Source organism: Pipistrellus hanaki (assembly GCF_964339955.1).
Source record: "Pipistrellus hanaki genome assembly, chromosome: 2".
In the NCBI taxonomy this organism is placed as follows: Eukaryota; Metazoa; Chordata; class Mammalia; order Chiroptera; family Vespertilionidae; genus Pipistrellus; species Pipistrellus hanaki.
The window spans coordinates 168,408,543-168,430,502 of record NC_140504.1 but is presented as its reverse complement, the minus strand read 5'-3'; the positions used below and the strand labels follow the sequence as shown (position 1 = coordinate 168,430,502).

General features: G+C 37.1%; 2 protein-coding genes across 3 annotated transcripts in view; one reads left to right on the top strand and one right to left on the bottom strand.

The window, feature by feature from the left end:
- Window positions 1-21,960, top strand: part of CC2D1B (coiled-coil and C2 domain containing 1B) — a 502,063-nt gene that overhangs the window by 85,094 nt on the left and 395,009 nt on the right. The window lies entirely within an intron of this gene.
- The window catches only part of ZFYVE9 (zinc finger FYVE-type containing 9), a 118,938-nt gene that overhangs the window by 71,661 nt on the left and 25,317 nt on the right, over window positions 1-21,960 (bottom strand). For both annotated transcript variants that reach the window (XM_084872870.1, XM_084872869.1), the window contains exons 2-4: window positions 13,952-14,057; window positions 7,141-7,246; window positions 917-3,018 (exon numbers count right to left, since the gene is read on the bottom strand). In XM_084872870.1, coding sequence (XP_084728996.1) covers window positions 917-3,018; window positions 7,141-7,210 — 2,172 coding nt within the window. In that variant the 5' untranslated portion in view covers window positions 7,211-7,246; window positions 13,952-14,057. The remainder of the gene's footprint in view (window positions 1-916; window positions 3,019-7,140; window positions 7,247-13,951; window positions 14,058-21,960) is intronic.

Sequence of the window (21,960 nt, the reverse complement as noted above, 5' to 3'; positions counted from 1 at the left end):
TACTAGCTAACAGAATTTAGGGAGGACAATTATCAACTATTCTTATAATCCTGCCATAAAAATGTGTAATGTTCAACTTTTTTTTTTAAATATATTTTATTGATTTTTTACAGAGAGGAAGGGAGAAGGATAGAGAGTTGGAAACATTGATGAAAGAGAAACATCGACCAGTTGCCTCCTGCACACCCCCTACCGGGGATATGCCCGCAACCAATATACATGGGGAGAAAGACAAAATTGTGTGTATTGTGTATAAAAAGTTCCAGAATGTCTAGTACGGTAGCAGAAATCCTACAGCAAAAACTGCAATGGATTATAAGTGCAATATTCAATTTCTCTTAGAATTAAAAAAAAAAAAAATGAACTAAGCCCAACCAGTCTGGCTCAGTGGTTGAGCATTGACCTATGAACCAGAAGGTCATGGTTTGATTCCTGGTCAGTGTACATGCCAGGGATGGGGGCTTGATTCTCAGTAGGGGGCATGCAGGAGACAGCCGATCAATGATTCTCTCTCATCACTGATGTTTCTCTCGCTCCTCCCTTCCTCTCTGAAATAAAAATATATTTTTTAAAAAATGAATAACAAACATTTCTTAAATCGAAAGAATAACTTCCTTATTTCAAACAATTCCATTAACCAAGTATCTAACAATATAGAAACCACAAAGTTAATACTTCCTCAATTCTCATCTGTTCATGAAAACTGATTCAGCTTAGGTCTTGGCAATAAAAACCTTATATAAACACCAATAATCAGTGAGGTCACTTTTTACTTAGAACTAGAACTGGGTGTTCAAAAGCTATTTACAATGTTCATCTCAATCAGAAGTATGTTCATCTTATACTATTCCCTTTACTAATTTCTAATTGAGGATTTCAAAATTAGCATGCTAGATTTCTGAGCTGATACACTTACCTTCCCACATGCTCTGCAATGATGCCTCCTTTTGGTGAAAGTAAACCTGGCTTCACATTTCATGCAATTGGGAGCCTGAGAATCTGGTACCCATACTGGAGCCACCTCACCAAGGGTGGTAAATGGCTTTCTGGCAGAAATTCCAAACTGACCAGCTCTGAGATCATTATCTGGGCTATCTGGAGGTAATACAAGACCGGGTCTACTAGATATCCCAGATTCATAACTTTCTGAATGTTCCCCATTTGTATCAGCAATAGAAATGTTTCCCAAAGAGGCATTACATGCATTGGTTGCTGAATTTTCCCCTATTTTTGCTTTACCAAGAACATCATTTTTGTTTTTAATATTATTTCCATTGTTTGCAGGAAGGTCATTTTGTAAATGGTCTGATAATGGCTTTGGAATTTGAAGTTTAAGATTAGAAGGTTGCTTGGGTCTTGCACCACCAAAAGGAACACTGACAGATTGCCGGTTTGCTATCTTGGGTGAAGACTGCCCAAGCACTGATGGAATTTGGCTAGAGAAATTGTGTAAATAATTCTTCTTCATTAGGTCACCAGTGCTGTTTAAAAGTAGTCCACTCCCTTCTGTGATGTCATTTCCTCTCTGTTCATAGATATTTGAGTAGCATTCTGACTTGCTCTCTTCTATTTCCTTTTCTTCTGTTACTGAATCTTCTTTGGAGGGTAAAGTCTTTGGAACAAAACAAACAACTGGGCTCTGCATTCCATAGGAATCACAACAATTAGATGAAGTATTTGCTGCTGGTGCATCCATAACAGTGGAGAAATCACATCCTTCACTTTCATTCACAAAAGTTCCTTTTAAATTTAGACCTGCTTCTGCCATTCTATCACACTCTCCTCCACTATCATTGTAAGTGTCCTCAGGCTGATTTATCTGCAGAAACTTCTCCTTTTCTTCACTTACGTGGCTGTCATTCACCTCATTGAGTTTAGTCAATTTCCAATCAGCCATCTCCTGAGAGTCAGAGAAATGTTCTGTCGTATTAAGAAGGTCTGTAGAGCCAAGAATTTCTTCATGCTCACGACCTTCATTTTCATCAGCTCCAACTTCCCTGGGCACAAGGCAATCTGAAAACTGTTCACAGTTATCCTTTCCAGACCCATTATGCATGTCTGGTTTGAGAAGCAGAGGTAATCCAGATGGGATGGATTTTTCCGTTGTCATCTCCTCTGCTGCCTCTTTTTTCATCAAATTCCCCTCACTCAAACGGGAAAAGGAGTTTAAACTCCCTATATCTGTCCTAGGAGAGTTGGTTTTGTCAGCGAGAATCTCATCTGGCATATAGTTCTCTTGTTTTTTAACAGCAGGACCTTCCTCTGTTCCCTGGGATGAGACTACTGAATCGACTGTTAAACTTTTAATTACAGACATAGAGGGGTCTCCACCTAAGTTTTCATCATCCTTTAATTGTGAAGGAGAACAGCTACTGGCTAGATTATCAGATGAAGTAGTACATAGATGTTTAACAGAATCCCCCTCTGCACTCGGCCTATTAAATAGATCCATTTGTTTCTCTGAGTTTATATCTTTTTCAGTGGAACCATTTATATTAAAACTAATTTGATCAGTTTGTCTGTTTTCATTATCCAGTGAACAGCTAAAAGCATCCATGAGGGATTGACTATTATAATTATTACAATCCTGCAAATCGCTTTGTAATGTCCTTTTATCACAGTTATGCATGACAGCTACAACAAGAACATTCTTCTCATCTGGCAGACAAGCTAGGTTTCCACATTTCTTCTCTCCCACTTCAACAGTACTGCACTGATCATCTTGATTACAGTTCCTCTTAATTAACTGATCTTCTGCAATGGCATTTTCATCAATCCACATTGTGTTGACCTCTGGGTTCAGACTACAGTCCTGCCCATTAGCACAATGGTCCTCTCTTTGTATGGTCAGAGGAGCCGAATAAGCCAGAGAGAAGACTTTCAATTGTGGCTGTGACTCATTAGAAACTACAGGTTCATTCACACTGGCCAATGCAGGGTTAAATGGCAGTCGGTGCGAAGGGGGATCTAGAATCTTATTCCATTTTGTTTCCAATAAAATAGGAGAAACTGTTTCATCTGAAAGAAAAAAAAAACAAACAACAACAAATTACAGTAAGTCTGCTAGTAATGCTGGAAAAGCTAGGACTAAATTAATTAACTATATTTGCAAATATAATCTGAAAATAAAATGTTCCTAGAATATAAAGTTTCTAATTCTTAGCCAAGAATAAGAAAATGTATTTATAACTGTTCCCCTATTAAATGTCACTGAGTGGTAATATCCTAGAACATTCCAAACAAAAGAATTCTACCTCAATCTAATAGCATATTTCAAGTGGCCCACAAACTGTACTTGGGGGGTATAGGGCCACCAGCAATAGGGAAGGCCTTGGATTGACCAAGTACATCATGGGGTGAGGACTAATGTAAAGTGAAATAAAAATCAGAAAGTGATGAAGATACAGTAATTGAGTGGAAAGGACAAAAAAGGAATTTTCTGTGAAGACATAATGTTCTATAATTACATCATGAGTAGAATGTGGGTTACATGGGATAAATCTATTTGTCAAAAATATACAATTACTATCTGTACATTTCAATGTGTGTAAATTTTATCTTAAAAACTGTCAAAAACAAACAAACAGTGAAGCAGGGTGTGAGAAGTGGTTGAAAATATAAATGAAACCAAAATGGCAGCATGTCAGTCACTGCAGAAGTGAGTAATGGGTACACTCGAGTTTACTATACTATTGTTTCCTTTGTATATATTTGAAATTTGTCCATAAGTTTTTTAAAAGTTTGCTGTAGTATGTGAAATTCTGCTTGTAACCATGTCACAATGTATTAATTAGGTTCATATTTACATTATCAAGGACATTTGGCAGAAAATATTCACTTACCTTATTAAGTCAACCTACATATATTCTATCAATAAGAATAATTTCATGTTCCTGTTTACTTTTTAGCAGATCATAACTATGATGGTTATTTTCCCCAAGTTACAGTGCAATGTGTAAGGTTAATTAGAAAAATAATAAATAATGCACTTATTACCCTTCTTGCTTTCTTCTTGCTTAAATCTGATACAACATAATCCTAAAATTATATGCAAATATATTTCCCTTCAGTAGTAACAATCTTTAATGCTCCCTTAGCACCTTCTTCATATCTTCATTAAAGCATTTATTACACTATAATGCAATGGTTAATTGACCTGACTTTTTTAGGCAGAAACCATTTCTTTCCACCAATGTAAGTCCTTACTTTGCATAGTCTCTGGTATGTAGTAAATACACAATCAATATATGCTAAGTGAGTGTCTACCATAGTAAAAGCATTGGGTTTGAGGAACATGAAGGTTAAATGATAGCTCTGGCCTCCAAGAAATACAGAAATAGATATAATACAGATGAATATCTAATTAGCAGTACAGGGTAGCATTAGTATTTGAAAATTATTATGTAGTATCAGAAAACAAATTCAGATATTTTACAGGCTGAGAAAGCGAGCTTGAATTCATTTGAAACAGAAGCAAATGGGCTGGGCTTCAAAGACAATTCTATGTAACAGAGGAACAAGGAAAAGTATAGAACCCAACACAACTATCTGAGAGCAATAACCAAATCAGTTTGGGTTGAAAGAAGAATTCAAGTAAGAAAGCAGTGAAAAAAATCTAGAAAGGGCAGATTACAAAGGCCATAAAACATCAGATTGTTTGGAGAATGGCTTAGTATCTAAGTGTTAAATCCTGAGTTTATCAAATCTGGGGTAGTAGAGACATGAGATTTAGTAGTATGTACTTCCTTCCTTTAAAAAGAAAAATCATGTTTTCAAGTTGGTTCAAGGAAAGAAAACAAGAAATATTGCTTCTTGCCGGGACCGGTTTGGCTCAGTGGATAGAGCGTCGGCCTGCGGACTGAAAGGTCCCGGGTTCGATTCCAGGCAAGGGCATGTACCTTGGTTGCGGGCACATCCCCAGTGGGGGGTGTGCAAGTAGCAGCTGATCGATGATTCTCTCTCATCGATGTTTCTAACTTTCTATCCCTCTCTCTTCATCTCTGTGAAAAATCAATAAAATAAAAAAATTAAAAAGAAATATTGCTTCTTATAAACATATTTATCTAGTAACAGGAATGATCAGGTACCCATTTCATTTTTCAACTACCTCCTACCTGGGCATATTGTTAATATTTAGTATTATCTCAGTCTGTGTGTGGTATATTTTTCATTAAAAGGAGGAAATTAACACAAAATGAGAGATCATTTAAAACAAATTTGGAAAGGTACCAGCTGCAGGGGTCCTCAAACTTTTTAAAGTGGGGGCCAGATCACGGTCCCTCAGAGAGCTGGAGGGCTGGACAATATGAACTACTAATTCCTACTGTAACACCTCGGCTGCACTCACTGCCCAAAAAACCTGGTGGGCCGGATCAGACTCCTCTGCGGGCCGCATGTGGCCCGCAGGCCGTAGTTTGAAGACCCCTGAGCTAGAGGCTATAGTTTTAATGCAACTGGCACTGAGATTTTGAAAGAAAAAAAAAAGATAGTTTAAAACAAATGAACAATTTAGTTACAAACAAGAAGGTAGCTTCTGAAGTTCTTTTTTTTTTTTTTCTAAAGCAGTTATTTTTAAATGCAAATACTCTATTTTTAAACTAAGAGAAATAATTTTTATTGACTCAACAAAAATATATTAGAAAACAACTATATACAAAGTACCCTACTAGAGTCTATAAGAAGTGGTAAAAAGAGTGATGTAATGGACTAATGTTTTATTAATTAGAGTAAGTGGCATTCTAAAAGTATTGTATTCACAAGATTAGATATAACATCTGTATAGATATCTCATGACAAATAACTGTAATACATAAAGGGCCAAACCAAAGAAAGGACTGAGAAAATACTTGTATAAATGATTCAAACTAAGGGGATAATACACCTTCCACCTTGGTATATATAAAGATCATCTAGATCCAAGAAAATCCCAAATGATTAGGTTTCACATTTACGTGAATCAGGAATGAATCTAGGGTTGTGGGTTAGCTTTGGGTCATCAATTACCAAATATGAGAAGAGCAAGCCATTCCAGGTCATTTCTCTCCCTTTTCCCTCCTTACCCCAATGATCCTATATTCTCTTTAAGGCTTCCTCTATCATAGACCCAAAACCACAAAATCAAGATTAATCTTTCTTCCCAGCTGCCATCAAATAACAACCTGAATCAATGGGTAAAGATTTGGAGTCCATACTAAAATTATGGACTTTTGCTGAAAATATATCACTCAGTAAATTTGTTACATGTCATTTCCTGTTAGAAACAGAAAATTCCAAGGAAGTTGGTAAGGTGAAACAGATTTAACTATGGCTTATCCATTCAAGTCATCCTGAGAGGGGAATTTAAGGAAAATGTTACCCTAGTGAATCTTTTATATATATTATTTATTTATGTATTTAGTTTCAGAGAGGAAGGGAGAGGAGAGAGATAGAAACATCAATGAAAGAGAATCATCGATCAGCTGCCTCTTGCACAACCCCCACTGGGTATGAAGCCTGCAAACCAGGCATGTGCCCTGACTGGAAATCGAACCATGACCTTCTGGTTCATAGTGGATGTTCAACCACTGAGCCACGCCGGCAGGGCTCCCTAGTGAATCTTAAGTAGACATTTTTAGACTGAGCCTTAAAAAGGTATAATTTAATTAACCATATTGACAGTTGCTTAATCTTTTAAAATTAAGTTTGAAATATATCTTGACTTTATTGGTCAACTGATATTCAAAAAGCAATTTTTCTTAGTTCAGGAAATACAATCACACATTTTAAAGCTTTTTTTGACCATAGATGGTTGTTTATAGTAGAGCAGAATTCAGGCTCTAATGTCATGCTGCCTGGATTCTAATCCTGCCACTTATTAGCAACATAACTTTGAGAAAGTTGCTTAACCCCTCTGTGCCTCTATTCTCATCTCTGCTTTCATGGTATTATTTTAAAGATAAAATCATAAAATCCATGTAAATGGTTTAGCATAATATCTTGACAAAGTAATTAAAAATGTTAGTTATCACCCTGGCTATTAATACATAACATTAAGTCATTGGACCTGCTTTTACTTATTTAAAAAGTACTTCATCCTCTTATAACCACACATTCTCTATATCATAAATACATTCAAATACCTTTACCAAAGTAAATTCTCACCTTCGTTTTGTTCAAATTCGTCTAAAACCTTGTCCAGGTTGTAAGCTTCTGCTTGAAAATAATTCTCCATCGGTGAGAAAACACCACTTAAGAGACTTGTTTAAATCTAGAGAGATCAAATTTGTATTACATTTTCAATCGTTAAAATATAATTTATAGACAAAACAATTGATACAAAAGGTCCCTCTTTGGGACTTTTTACCCAACTGCCTCCAACACATTTCTCCTTACCCAAATAATTCTAAATCTTTCAGTTAACTTACTTTCACAGGGAAGTCTTCCCTGAATCCCTAGAAAAGGTGATCTCCCTTCATACTCTCTCACAGAACTCCATTTTTTCCTTTATAATATTTATAACAATCTATAAATACACCCTGATGTGACTATTTTATTAATGTCAATCTTTCCCCCAAAAATGTAGAAACCACAAAGACAAACTCTTGACTGTGCTCACCAAATGATTAGCACAGAGACTAATGTAGTATCTTTTCAATATATACCTCTGAAATGAATAAGTGAACAGTGTATACACAGCTAACTAGTAAGTTGTATTAAACTTCAATTATAATTAATTCAGGCAAGCATCAAAAATATATGTTAAAACCTTTGGTAAATCGTTATTAGGGAAGAAACTATTCTGTGTCTCAAAGTATCATTCCACAGATGACTTTTTCATTACACAGGAGAAAATGTATGTTTACCATGAAAAGATATGGTAATCACTACCTTAACCAAATTATCAAATATCACCAATAGTTTAACAAGTTGACATTATGCACCTCCTGATGTGATGCAATGAGAAGTTTAAAACCTCACCTACAAGTATTCTTGCCAAAAATGTTTAACTTGCATTGAACAGGGAAGAAACAGACAAATCTAGAATCTATTTTATAACTGTCCTAAACTCTTCAAAAAATTCAGTGTTATAGAAAACAAGATCATTCTAAATTAAAAGAGACTAAAGAGATCACTGACTAGATCCTCAATAAAACATGCAGATATTCATAAACAAAGTATTGTAAAACATAACATTTATGGGATAAGCAAGGGAATTTGAACTATACATTCGGTATAGTGAATTAATAATCTTTTTATTGAATATGATAACTGTATTTTGATTTTGTAAGAGAATGCCCTTACTCTTAGGAAATGCCTGCTAAACTACTTAAGAAAGACATGTTGTGCTATCTGTAATTAACTTTTGAATGAATGACAGAGGGGAGAGTAGGGAGATCTGGGGGAGATAAGAGATCAACCGAAGGACTTGTATACATGCATATAAGTACAACCAATGGACACAAAACTCTGGGGAGGGGAGGGTATGTATGGGAGGGGGGGGCAATGTTAAAATATGTACACAGATAATAATTTAATTTAAAAAAAAGAAAAAAAAACTTTTGAATGAATGAGAGAGAAAAAAGTATTAGAGTGTGAATGTGGGGGTGAGAAGGGAAGTCAGAAAGAGAGATGCTCAATAAAGAGGCAAAATGGCAAAAATTGCCCTGGCCAGGTGACTCAGATGGTTATAGCATCATTCTGTACACCGAAAGGTTTCAGGCTCAATTCCCAACCAGGGCACATACCTAGGTTGTGGGTTTAATCCCCAGACAAGTGGGTACAGGAGAAAACCAACTGATGTTTCTCTCTCACACTGATGTTTTTCTCTCTTAACACACAGACACACACACACACATCCTCGGGTGAGGATTTGAAAAAATGGTAAAAATTGATGAATCTAGATAAAGGCTAAATGAATCTTCGTTATACTATTTATTCATTTTTTTCTATAGGTTTGAAATTTTTCAAAAGAAAAGAGCCCCAGAGCCCTAGCTGATTTAGTTCAGTGGGTAGAGCATCTGCCTACGAACTGAAAGGTCCTAGGTTCCGGACTTGATTTCCAGTACGGGGCATGCAGGAGGCAGCCAATCAATGATTCTCTCATTATTAATGTCTCCCTCCTTCTCCCTTCCTCTCTGAAATCAATAAAAATATGTATAAGAGAAAGAGAGAAGTGTAATGAATTAGTGGTGGAAAGCATTCCTTTCCACTGTGATTACAGACAAAATAGATTATTTTTTTTAAGTTTATACACTCAACTTCAAAAGATAGAAAAGGAAATATACAGATGCCATAAACCAGAACAAATGCAAGCCACAGTAGTGAGAACTGAAAGGTGGCAGTCCAGACAGCAACCCTCAGGCCTGGAATTTGAAAACTAGCAGGGAGGATGGGAACTATTGGCTGCAAACTTATAGAAGTTTCTGCATTAGAGGGAGCCAGACTGGGCTCTCTGCACAAAGTCAAGATCTGGGGGGCGGGGGATGCCCCAAATGGCCCCTATATCAGCAATGGAGCAGAATGGAACAGAGTGCCAATAAAATTACCATTCAGAAAGTAGAAGTCCTAGCCTGCTTCTCATTCAAGATTGGGAATGATATTAATTCTTTCCAATCATGAACATTAACATGATATCTATGCTTACTCAGCTCTTCCTGTGACTTGTAATAATGCTTTTAATTTTTTAAATCTTAAAAGATGGGATAGTGAGGAAAGAGTTGTGTATATGACTATAAAGAAGTAATACAAGAGATCTTAATGATGACAAATCTACATGTAATAAAGGAAGAGAACTACATATACTCATGAGTATGTTCACAGCAGCATTGTTCATAACAGCCAAAAGTTAAAAACAACTTAAATATCTACCAACTGATAAATGGATAAAATATCAATTTCCTGGTTTTGATCTTTTTTTATGTAAAGATGTCATCAATGAGAAAAAAATGGGTAAATGAAGGAACTTTCTATACTATTTTGCACTTCCTATGAGCCTATAATTACTTCAAAATAAAATGTTTAAAAAGAAAAAGGATTTTAAAAAATTGAATAGTCATGGAGGCAGGATGAAGAGGGCATCTGTTTAAGAGAGAGAATCAGAGCTGGAGTGTGGTAAATCAGAGCCAAGTGTATAAGGTTGGCCCAGCATAAAGTGTCAGTGCTTTCCCAAAGGCCTGAGCCCCCGAGCAGCCGGGGATGAGCTGATGATCCCAACAGCCTGGCAGCCCAGCTGCGGAGGTGGTGTTCGGCCTGGGGACTGGCAAACGGGCAGAAGATGGCCCTGATTGCAGGAGGCTAGGCCCTAGGGACCCTACCAGCACGATTTTATGCACTGGGCCTCTAGTTATCAATAATAGAAATTGTGCTCCTTAAATGAATTACAATGAAAAGGACATAGCATTGTTGATACTGGGGGAAGCTATGTGTGTGAGATGGGGCATGGGTAACAAGGAGTAAGGTTAGGAGTATTTGGGGAACAGCCTGTACGTACTTTCTGCTCAATTTTACTATAAACCTAAAACTGCTCTTAAAAAATAAAGGTTATTGCCGAAACCGGTTTGGCTCAGTGGTAGAGCGTCGGTCTGCGGACTGAAAGGTCCCAGGTTCAATTCCGGTCAGGGGCATGTACATTGGTTGCGGGCACATCCCCAGTAGGGGGTGTGCAAGAGGCAGCTGGTTGATGTTTCTCTCTCATCGATGTTTCTGGCTCTCTATCTCTCTCCCTTCCTCTCTGTAAAAAAATCAATAAAATATATTTTAAAAATAAAAAAATAAAAAAATAAAGGTTATTAATTAAAAACAAAAATGGCACCACTTCTTTGATATTCCCACCAAAAATGCATTACCTGAATCTAGTCATGAGGAAATAGCAGGCAAACCAAAATTGAGGGACATTCCACAATCACTGGTCTGCAATTTTTAAGTGTCAAGGTCAAGAAAATCAAATACCATAGAACTATTCAGAAAGAAGGAGACTAAAGAGACATGACAACTAAATGCAACATGTGATTTGAAACTAGAGCCTCTTTACATAAAGAACATTATTTGTACAACTAGGGAACTTGAATAAGGTCTGAGAATTAGATGGTGGTAATGCATCAGTTAATCCCCTGACTTTTGATGGCTGTATTGTGATTATGTAGGTAGGATACTGTCCTTATTTGTAGGAAACAGTTTCAAAGGTGACACAGCATGCAGCTAGCAACTCACTCAAATGGTTCAGAGAAAAAAAGTATTTTTGTAATATATTTGTGCCTTTTCTTTAAACCTGAGATCATTTTTAAATTATTTAACATGCACTAAAAGTGTCTATCAATAATTTTTAATTTCCAGAGCACTTACTTTTTCTGATTCTTTTTATGACATCTTGATCTTATTTCATGGATATAATTTCTTCTCTTACCTCTCTGATATAATTACCTACAGTTTTGTTTTTGTTTTCAAACTTTCTTCTGTTTCCAAAATATTTCCTTCAAGTTCCTCTTTTGTACTTTTGTGTTTTGGTCTCTGTCTTTCACACTGGACCGTTCCCCAAATGCCTATCTATTGAACAAATGAAGTACTAAAAGCCAATTGCAAAGTTCTGCATGTGTGGCTTCTCAACTAGAAGGCTTCCAATGAGTGATGAACACAACTATTTCACTGAAAGACCTCAAAATGTCAGTATACAAAGTTGTTTTTTTTGGACTACAGAGAAGCTCATAATCTCCTGTCAGGGGGTGCAGAGCTGTATTACCAGAAAATCACCTTCTGAAAGAACAGAGGAAAGAGTGAGGGAAAGGGTCTCACTTGTCAATATATAGGATTCCTTTAATCCCTGTTTTCACTATGGTGCCTCATCCCTGATCTCTGAAAAAACTGTGATCTCCTGAGGACTTGGGAGAGGGGCAGGTTTCTCACTGCATAAACTGTGCCTCTCAAAGGATTTAAATCTAAGTCAGGATTCTTTACTTGTGTTTTTATAAAAGTACCCATCTCCTTTTAAAAACAAGTCACTAAATATTATATATGCAGATCTCAAAAAGAAATGTAATAACTTAATTTTCAGTAGTTTCTTCCTGAGGATCTCTTCATTTGTCTTTGGGCTTCTAGACCCCTTTTTTCCTTTTTTATTCTGTTGACCAGAGAGCTGTTAAACAGTCTCCTGAATCTGTCTTTTACAGCACTGATCTGACTGCCTCTCTGGCTCCTTCACTGGTAATTCCTCTTTATACCATATACTGATTGCAATAAATGCTTACATACATGCATCAAACATTACTGAGCATCTACTAAATACCAGGCACTGTCTTAGTCATTAGGTTACAATGACAAATAAAACAACGTCCTTGGCCAAAAAGTGCCTAACGTTTCATAGAGGAGATGGATAAATGAATTTAAAATATTTAAAAAAACATTGTTATATATACTAATTGACATGTATGTACTGGTACTATGGAGCCAAAGAAAATATAAATCCAAACTGCAAGGGTGTATAATTTTGGGTAAGGTAGACTATAATAATAAATATTATAATTTATTATTGCTGATTATTTTTATTTTTTGTTATTATTATTGACCATCTTTGCAGTGGATGAAAACTTTCTAAAGAAGTGGCACCTGAAGAATAAAATTTCACCACATGAAAGCAGAGAGGGGCACTCCCCTCTCATACTCCATGTGAGAAGGCTAGGGGACAAGAAATACCTTGCTAACTGTAGGCCCAGAAGTTTTGATGAGGAAGGCACTACTGCCAAATGTATTTGCTCTACTCAACTGAATAGAAAAGGAGCTCAGTCTCCTGTCACACACGGTTAGACCCTGCCTCTATCCTCAAAGCTTACATGGAAAATCAGAAACTCAGCCAGAATATACGAAATTACTAATTAGTGAATGATGAAATCAGTTTTGGAAACCAATCTCATCTATATACCCTCTACCCCACCACCATTTTTTACCCCTTAAATAATCAAACATGATTTCTAGTCAGGAAAAGCCAATGATTCCTGCTCTAAAGAACTACTAAAATATTTCCAATTTTCTTTTCTTTTACAAATAAGCGTAGATGTATTTAGTTATTATTAATTGGATTTACAGAGAGAGAAAGAAGAGAAAGAGTATGAGAGAGAAACATCAATTTGTGATTTGTTGTTCCACTTTTTTCTTCTTCTTAATCCTCACCTAAGGATATTTTTTCCCATTGATTTTTTTAGTGAGAGTGGAGGGGAGGGGGAAAGAGAGGATGGAGTGTGAGAGAGAAAGAAACATCGATGTGAGAGACACATCAATCGGGCACCTCACGCTGGCATCCCTTCCCGGGTCCAAGGCACATGCCCTTGATTTCAGCCATGGGGCTGACATTCTAACCACTGAGTAAAACAAGTCAGGGATGTTGTTTCTCTTTATTTATGCATTCATTGGATGACTCTTGTATGTGCCCTGATGGGGCTCGAACCCACAACCTTGGAAAACTCGGATGATGGCTCTAACCAACTGAGCTACCCAGCCAGGGCACTGCTTCCAATTTTCTTAAAAGTATTGCTCTTCATAAGTAGTCTAAAAATGCAAAATAATGTAATTAAATCTATATTTCTGATTCCCTGCCCCAAAATTAGCTTTAATTGTTGAACTCTTGCATGATGAATAAGAAATATAAATGGCACTAATTGGGTAAATTACTATTATTTACTCTTAACAATATTGCTCAAATCCATGTTCTTCTTCATAGTGAAATTACTATGTATGCTCAAGGTAGAAATTGAGTCTAAAAGCACTGATAGAGAACGTAGAATTTTTTACATAATTCAACAGTAATTTAAAAATATCCTTTTGTTCTGAATTTAAGTCAAATTCTTCTTAAAACCACTCCTGATTTAATAAGAGGCAATGTTATTAATGAAGCAAGCAGCATATAAACATAAGCATTATTTTCTATAGATCTAGTTGTTTTCTTAAGTTCAAGCTCTAAGAGAAATATGAACATTGGTTTTCTTACCTTTCCCCCCTTACACATGTGATAAGAAACAGACTTCCCTGTGCTTAATCATCATGCTTGCTGCACTGCCAGCCAGTCCTGCTGATTCAGTATGTTCTGTTTGAACCTAAAGAAAAAACACATTGCTCACTACATTTGCAAAAGCAAGAAGCTGTAATTTTCTTCATATAAACCTATCATAGCCAGACAAATAAAAGCTATAGGGCTTAAACAATAAATTACAATTACATCTACAGATTCAAAGATGTGGCTGGCCAGCATGAAATGTAATGCAGCAGCAGATACATTTTATTGTCTAAAAAGGCCAACAGGTAAATGTTACAATGAACAATTAAGACTTTTTGCACACTTCTTATTTTCAATATATAATACAGAGTGAAACATCAAGGCAGGCCCTTTCTATCCAATGCCTTTAATTATGTTAATTCATAATAATACCACTGATTTATGTTACAATAGGCTCCCAAGAATCCAAAGCTAACAAACCTGCTGCTTCATAAGAAAGTCCTTGTTAGTGTAATTTTTTCCTACCTATACAGAATTTTTAAAATGAGATTCAAAAGCTTCCTGAGAAGACTTTTATTGCCAAACAACTATTTTCCTCCAATGGAGTCTCTTATAATCTCAGTACTCTTCTGCTTAGTAGCAATGGATCTATTATCCCAATTTTAACATATACTATTAGGTGTATGCAAAAACCAAAGTTTTCTCAGATGTTATTTCCTTCTTCTCAATATATGACAAGATCCAATAAATGCCTCTATAACTGCTCAGAGATAATTTGAAATTCCTTAAGAGCTTAATTTAGCCTTGAACAAGATTAGTAGTTGAAACTAATCACAAGAAAACTAAGAATATCATATCCTATCTAAAAAAGCATAATATGCAAATTGACCATCACTCCAACATACAAGATGGCTGCCCCCATGTGGACACAAGATGGCCACCAAGAAATGGCCTGCAGGGGAGGGTAGTTGGGGGAGAGGGGACCAGGCCTGCAGGGGAGGGCAGTTGGGAGGGACCAGGCCTGCAAGGGAGGACAACTGGGGGCAATCAGGCCTGTAAGGGAGGGCAGTTTAGGGGCGACCAGGCTGGCAGGGGAGGGCAGTTAGGGAGTGATCAGGTTGGCAGACAGAAGTGGTTAGGGGCAATCAGGCCGGCAGACAGGCAAGCAGTTGAGAATCAGCAGTCCTGGGTTGTGAGAGAGATGTCCAACTGCCCGGGATTGGGCCTAAACAGGCAGTCAGACATCCCTCGATGGGTCCCAGATTAGAGAGGGTGCAGGCTGGGCTGAGGGATACTCACCCCCAAGTACAAATTTCATGCACCAGGCCTCTAGTCAACAATGTTCATTTCGCTTGCAAACATTCTTGTCTGACATTGAATAAGCTTGGTTGACACACATAAGCCACTCTGGCAATGCTCCTTAATCCAAATCTTAAGCCTCTGCTCCAAGTTTGCCCATTTTGCTGGTCTTCCTCTAAACCTTTTTTTTTGGCATGTTAAGGAGTTGTTCTTCCTATTTTCTCCACTGTCTGATCATACACTCAGTGGGAGGAACTCCAAATTATCTCTCTGCAGCTCTATTTCCATGCTCTTTTGCATAGTTTTCATTCAGTTTAAATTTTGCAGAGTAAGACAACTGCTTACCAGTATTTATCTTTTTATTTTTTGACATCTTTATGAGCTCAGAATGCTCTGGTCCCTGTTGCATCTGCAGCACTCTCCACCTCCAATTACAGCATCAGCTGATGTCAGTCAATAAGGCTCGTGATTGGAGGAAACCTGTCTGACAAGGAATGGGCAGCTACACATCCTCGAGGCTCCCTCCCCAGCTGAATTCCATGTATAAGACGCCCCTCAATTTTCAGTCTAATAATTTTAGGATAAAAAAACAGCATCTTATATATGGAAAAATATAATAATAATAGTTTGAAGCCACTATGTTTTGGTGTAGTTTATCATATAGCAATAGATATATGTAACAGTAGGTTTGTTACTCTTCAACCCAATCGTAGGTAAATATTCTAAAGAAAAGAGTTAGAGCTCTGCCCAGTGTGGCTCAATGGTTGGAGTGTTAGCCCACTCACAGAAGGGTCCTGGTTCAATTGCCGACCTCTCTCACATCTCTCACATCTCTCTCTCTCTCTCCCTCTCTCCCTCTCCTTCCCTCCCTCCATCCCTTCATTCTCTCTAAAAATTAATGGGAAAATATCCTCAAGTGAAGATTAACAGGGAGAGGAGAGGAAGAGGGGGAGGAGAGGGGAGGGTGAGAAAAGGAAAAAGAAAAGGATTAGAACCATAAAAGGGATAGGCAAAAAGAGACACTGATGACAACCTCTCATCTATTGAGTGGGCTCAATAAAACAGCCCTCGGGCTACTTAGAGTACAGTTTAGGAAACATCTCATTATTTAAGCAAGAAGCTGGGGTGAGGGAGGGGGTGTTATCTTCTTCTACAGTAGTTTATCACAGTTTTCCTCTAAATGACATACAGTACTCTACTAATGAGTAAAAAGTTCTGATAACTGAATTCTTTACCTTTTTCCCTCCATTACATTAACTTTCCAGAACCATTTTAGTACTCCTTATAGATTGGCACCCTAGGAACTCATTTAAGCTAGCCAGATCTTTAATAAGTCTATGCCTCATTATCCATCTCACTCACCAACCCAAAACTTTAAATGCCATTTTAAATACTACCTCTACTTCTCCCCACTTCTACACTCAAATAATACATCTTGTCAATCCTGCCTTTTAAATCTCTCAAACTCATACACTCTCTCCATTCCCACTGCCATATCCCACACCACCAACATCTTTCTGTTGCCCAAATTTTTGCAAGAATCCTAATTAGTCTCCCTGTCCCGAATCCATTTTGTAGCCATCTAGCCTAGTCTCTATACAAATACAAAACAAATCTGATTATTTTATTTTGTATTTAACACCATTCAATTATATCCTTTTACCCTTAGAATAAAGTCCATACCTACATATAGTTTCTGCTTACCTCTCTAGTAGGATACCTCTCTATTCTCTAATTTTTGCTCTATGCATGGTAAACATGATCAACTGAACTTTCAATTCTCTGTCTTGCTCATCCCATTTCTCAAAACAGGCTGTCATACTGATATGGGCTACAATATGAATGAACTTTGAAAATATTATGCTAAGTCAGTGGTCGGCAAACTCATTAGTCAACAGAGCCAAATATTAACAGTACAACGACTGAAATTTCTTTTGAGAGCCACATTTTTTTAAACTTAAACCTCTTCTAACAACACTTCTTCTAAATAGACTCGCCCAGGCCGTGGTATTTTGTGGAAGAGCCATACTCAAGAGGCCAAAGAGCCGCATGTGGCTCGTGAGCCGCAGTTTGCCAACCACGGCGCTAAGTGAAAGAAGCCAGTCACAAAAGATCACATAGTGTATGGTTCTATTTATATGAAGTGTTCAGAATAGGAAATAGAAAGTAGATTCATTGTTGCAGGTGTTAGGGAGAAGAGGGAATAAGGGGAGTATGCTAAATGGGTATGGGGCTTCTTTTGTGGTTAATGTGTTCTGTAATTAGACAGCGGTGATGGTTACACAATTCTGTGAATACAATGCAAACAACTGAATGTATATTTAAAAAGAGTGAAATTTTATAGTATGTAAATGATCTCAATAAAACTGTTATAAAAGTAAAATAAAACATTCCTTCACTCATTATTATTTAATTCTGGAATACTCTGCCCGTGACACTGTTACTTGAATAATTCTCACTTATCCTCCTTAATGTACCCTAAACATCACATCTTCCAGGAAGCCCTTCTAATCTAGATCTGGAATAGATGTCCCTTTTTTTTCTTCTTCTTCTTTTTAAAAAAATATATTGAGTTTTTACAGAGAGGAAGAGAGAGGAATAGAGAGTTAGAAACATAAATGAGAGAGAAACATTGATCAGCTGCCTTCTGCACACCCACTACTGGGAATGTGCCTGCAACCAAGATACATGCCCTTGATCAGAATCAAACCTGGGACCTTTCAGTCCACAGGCCGACCCTCTATCCACTGAGCTAAACCGGTTTCAGCTCTTCTTTCTTAATTATCTTTTACTTCCTCTATTATAGCACTTATCAATTTAATTATGATTATTTTTTACTGCTTGTCTCTCCCTTCCAGGCTACTGAGACATTTCAGATTGTTTCTATTTTACTTACCATTACATCCCTAATTATACAGCATAATGTTTGGCAAAGAGTAAGTGCTCATAACCACTTGTAACACAAGTAAAATAACTAAAGGATTTACTTTCACAGCACTTCCACCTAGGAAATTTTTTCATAAAAAAGGTTCCAAGAATTGTGCCGAGACTAAGACTCTTAACGTATTTACTATTTTAAAGTTTGTTAATACCAACATAAATACTGAAGAACAGTTCAAACTTAAACCATATTTTGTCAAGGCCTTCTATCCATAATCACAACTCTTCAGACAACTCCTATTAGTTTGATGACTTACTTTTAAAGAAAGTAAAAAGTGTGATTCAAGAGTATCTATGAATACAACAATGGAATATCTAGCAAAATGAATTCCAAATCAACCATGACCAACATGTACCGTAACAGACCTGCCAGTGTGATGTCTAATCCAAATGAACACCTCTTATGAGTAGTCAATGAAGTTTGGTGAAATAGCACCAGTGCAGGACTCGGGCAAGCCCAGGTTGGCTCTAGCATTTAATAGCATTGCTGCTTTGAGCAAGCTACTTACCCTTTCTAAGTCTCAGTTTCTTTATATTTTATATGAAAACTATACTTTTCAGGATAGTTTTAATGATGAAGAATGTGTTTATATAAAGTGCTTCACTTAAATCTGATACATAAGTGCTCAATAAATGGTAGCTGTTATTATTGTCAAAAGCAATTTGTCCGAAAGAATTAGAAGAGAAAGGCAGTAGAAGAGAAAGGCAGAGTGATTTATATATCAGGACCTTAAAATATCAGGACCTTTGGTCTTAAGTGATCAATTCAAGTTTTAACAATGAAAAGAAATACAGGAACAAAAAAAGTGACCTAACTGTTTAACTTTCTGAAGAGACTAAGTACATTTGATCCTAAAATAAAAGCTTTTACATATGAACACTCACAGTGGCAGAAAAAAATAAATGAGATAATCTTTGAAAAGAGCTTTATTCCTGCAAATCAAGACCGAAGTACATTAAGAGACCAGGATCTGGGACGTTGACATTGTTGCTATCCCACATTCACACAGGGCTTCAATTTCCAGGGTATCAATGTGGCACCTTTCACAAACACTGAATTAGAGCCAGGTGGTTGTTTCCCTAATATACACTCAACAAAAAGCACAGAAGCACAGTAGTTTAACAAAATTGGGAAACATGATGATAACAGGTATACCAAATATACATATGTTCTCAAATCTCTAGAACAGTAACTGATTTGAAATTGGCAATAAAAATAAGGAATATGTATAATTCTAATATTTGGAGTAATAAGATTCAAGACCATATAGACAAATGTGTATATACAGAGATGGCATAGGGCCAGAAACTATTCAGATATACAACATCCCTAAACTAACATATAAATTGCTTGTTCATTACTGAACTATTAATTAACACTGTATCAGTCCAAATCAATCTCTAATTTCTAGACAGCAGATACCTACTGGATTATCTTTGCCAACATAATTCTAGAGTTGCCCGCCTCTCACTCCATACACACAAATTTTTATTGCAAGATAAAATGCCATGTTCAGGGAAACCTACCAACCTAACCAATTTATGAAATTGATGTGAGCTCCTGATCTAAAATAAATGATTCACAAACCCTTCTACACTATTACTAAGAGATACATAGTTGCAATCCCTGATTTTGGATTCTGTGAGATATCCTAGTATCCTAAAAAAAAAATTCCCTTTTTTCTTAAGTAAGCTCCAGTTGGTTGCTAACTTGTAACAAAAGTCTTAACAAATATATCCCAATAGCATGATATAAATTGAGACAAACAATATCAAAATCACAGTTTTAACCTTAATTGCATACCTCAAAGATTAGACACTAACACTGATATTCTATGACCTACAAGTAGATAATACATGAGAGATAAATTCACTGGGGGTAGGGTCTTATCATTTATATCATTCTAAGAAGATTGACAGGGAAATACTAACCACTCTGCCTGCCAGCCGGCTCGCCCCCAACTACCCCAACTACCAACCTGGTCATCCCCAACTGGCCCCCCTGCCAACCTGCTTGCCCCCAACTTCCTCCCCTGTCAGGCTGATCACCCCCAACTTCCCTCTCCTCCTGACCTGATCACCTCTAACTGCCTCTGCCTCGGCCTCACCACTATGGCTTTGTTTGGAAGGACGTCTGGAAGGTCTCCCAGTCTAATTGGCATATTACCCTTTTATTAGTATATATGTTTTAATCTTAATTGTTGAGACTATTACATATGTTCCCCATTTTTCCCCCTCCATTGGCACCCTCCACCTGGATTCTATCCCAACCTATGCCTTCAGCACCCTATTGTCTGTGTCCACAGGTAATGCATGTATGCATATATGTTCTTTGGTTAATCTCTTTCCAGCCCTTCTCCCTCTTTCCCTCTGAGATTCATCAGTCTGTTCCATGTTTCCACGTCTCTGATTAGCACTGAGATTTCACACACTGGGCCACTAGTAAAGCATTGGTTTATTTTGTCATTACAGTCCTGTTCTTTTCTTTTTAGATTCAATTGTTGATATGTACTTATTGCCATAGTACTGTTCATATTTTTTATCTTTCTTCTTAAAGAAGACCCTTTAACATTTCATGTAATACTGGTTGGTGGAGATGAACTCCTTTAGCTTTTTCTTATCTGGGAAGTTCCTTATCTGACCTTCAATTCTAAATGATAACTTTGCTGGGTAGAGTAATCTTGCCTTGCTTTTCACCACTTTGAATATTTCTTGTCACTCCCTTCCAGCAGGTACAGTTTCTGTTGAGAAATCAGCTGATAATTATAGGGGCACTCCCTTGTTGGTAACTAACTGCTTTTCTCTTGCTGCTTTTAAGATCCTTTGCCTTTAACCCTATCAGACCACTGTACCAATTTTTCAGTAATTTCCGAATCTGCCACTATACTGCTGTACCTAATTTTCGATATTTTGTCTAGTACGTGCAAAAAATGCGTCACAAACTAAAAATAACCAACCAATTGTGGTCAAACCTCATGGTTAGCCATTGCAAATGTCTGCCCCCATGTGTTTGAATTGACTTTGTGTGGTTTGACATGAAAAAATTCTGAAAATTCACAATGAACCGAGCGGCTGAGGAACCAAGCACTTCAACAGGAAAGCAAAGTTGGTCTAGGCTTATCACAGTCCAACAGGTGATCGATACTTTGGTTGATTCAGACTCTGAGGAGTCAGAAATTCATCAAGAATACATTTCCAGTTCAAGTGACACAGAGAGTGAGAGCTCGAGTAATGATGAGAATCTTGAACCTTATAGATCTAGATCAATAGTAAGAGAAGGGGGCGTGTCCCTCAAACAGCTGATGGGGGAGATCTAGGTGGTAATGAAGGTTAGACAAGGAATTTTGTATCACCAAATACAGATCTGAATTTCAATGAGAATGGAAAAGGCCCAGTGAACATTCCTGGATCTATCACAGAGGAGAGTGAACCGACTGACTTTTTATCCTTGTTTTTGGATGATACTTTCTGGCAAAATTTGGAAGAGAAAATCAACCTCCGGGCCCACCAACTGCATATAACAAAGCCAAACTCCTACAATGCCAAAAATTTCAAGGATGCCACAGTGGAAGAAATGGAGGCTTTTCTTAGACTGAGGATCTATATAGAATACTTATGTATGAAGCCCAGCTATCGGGATTATTGGACAAATGAGGGCTCTGACTTTGTTGGGTTTACTCCCGGATTTCAAAATGTTATGACTCGAGACAGATTCTTGGCCCTTTGGAGTTTTTTACACATAATTGATGAGGAAGACACAGATA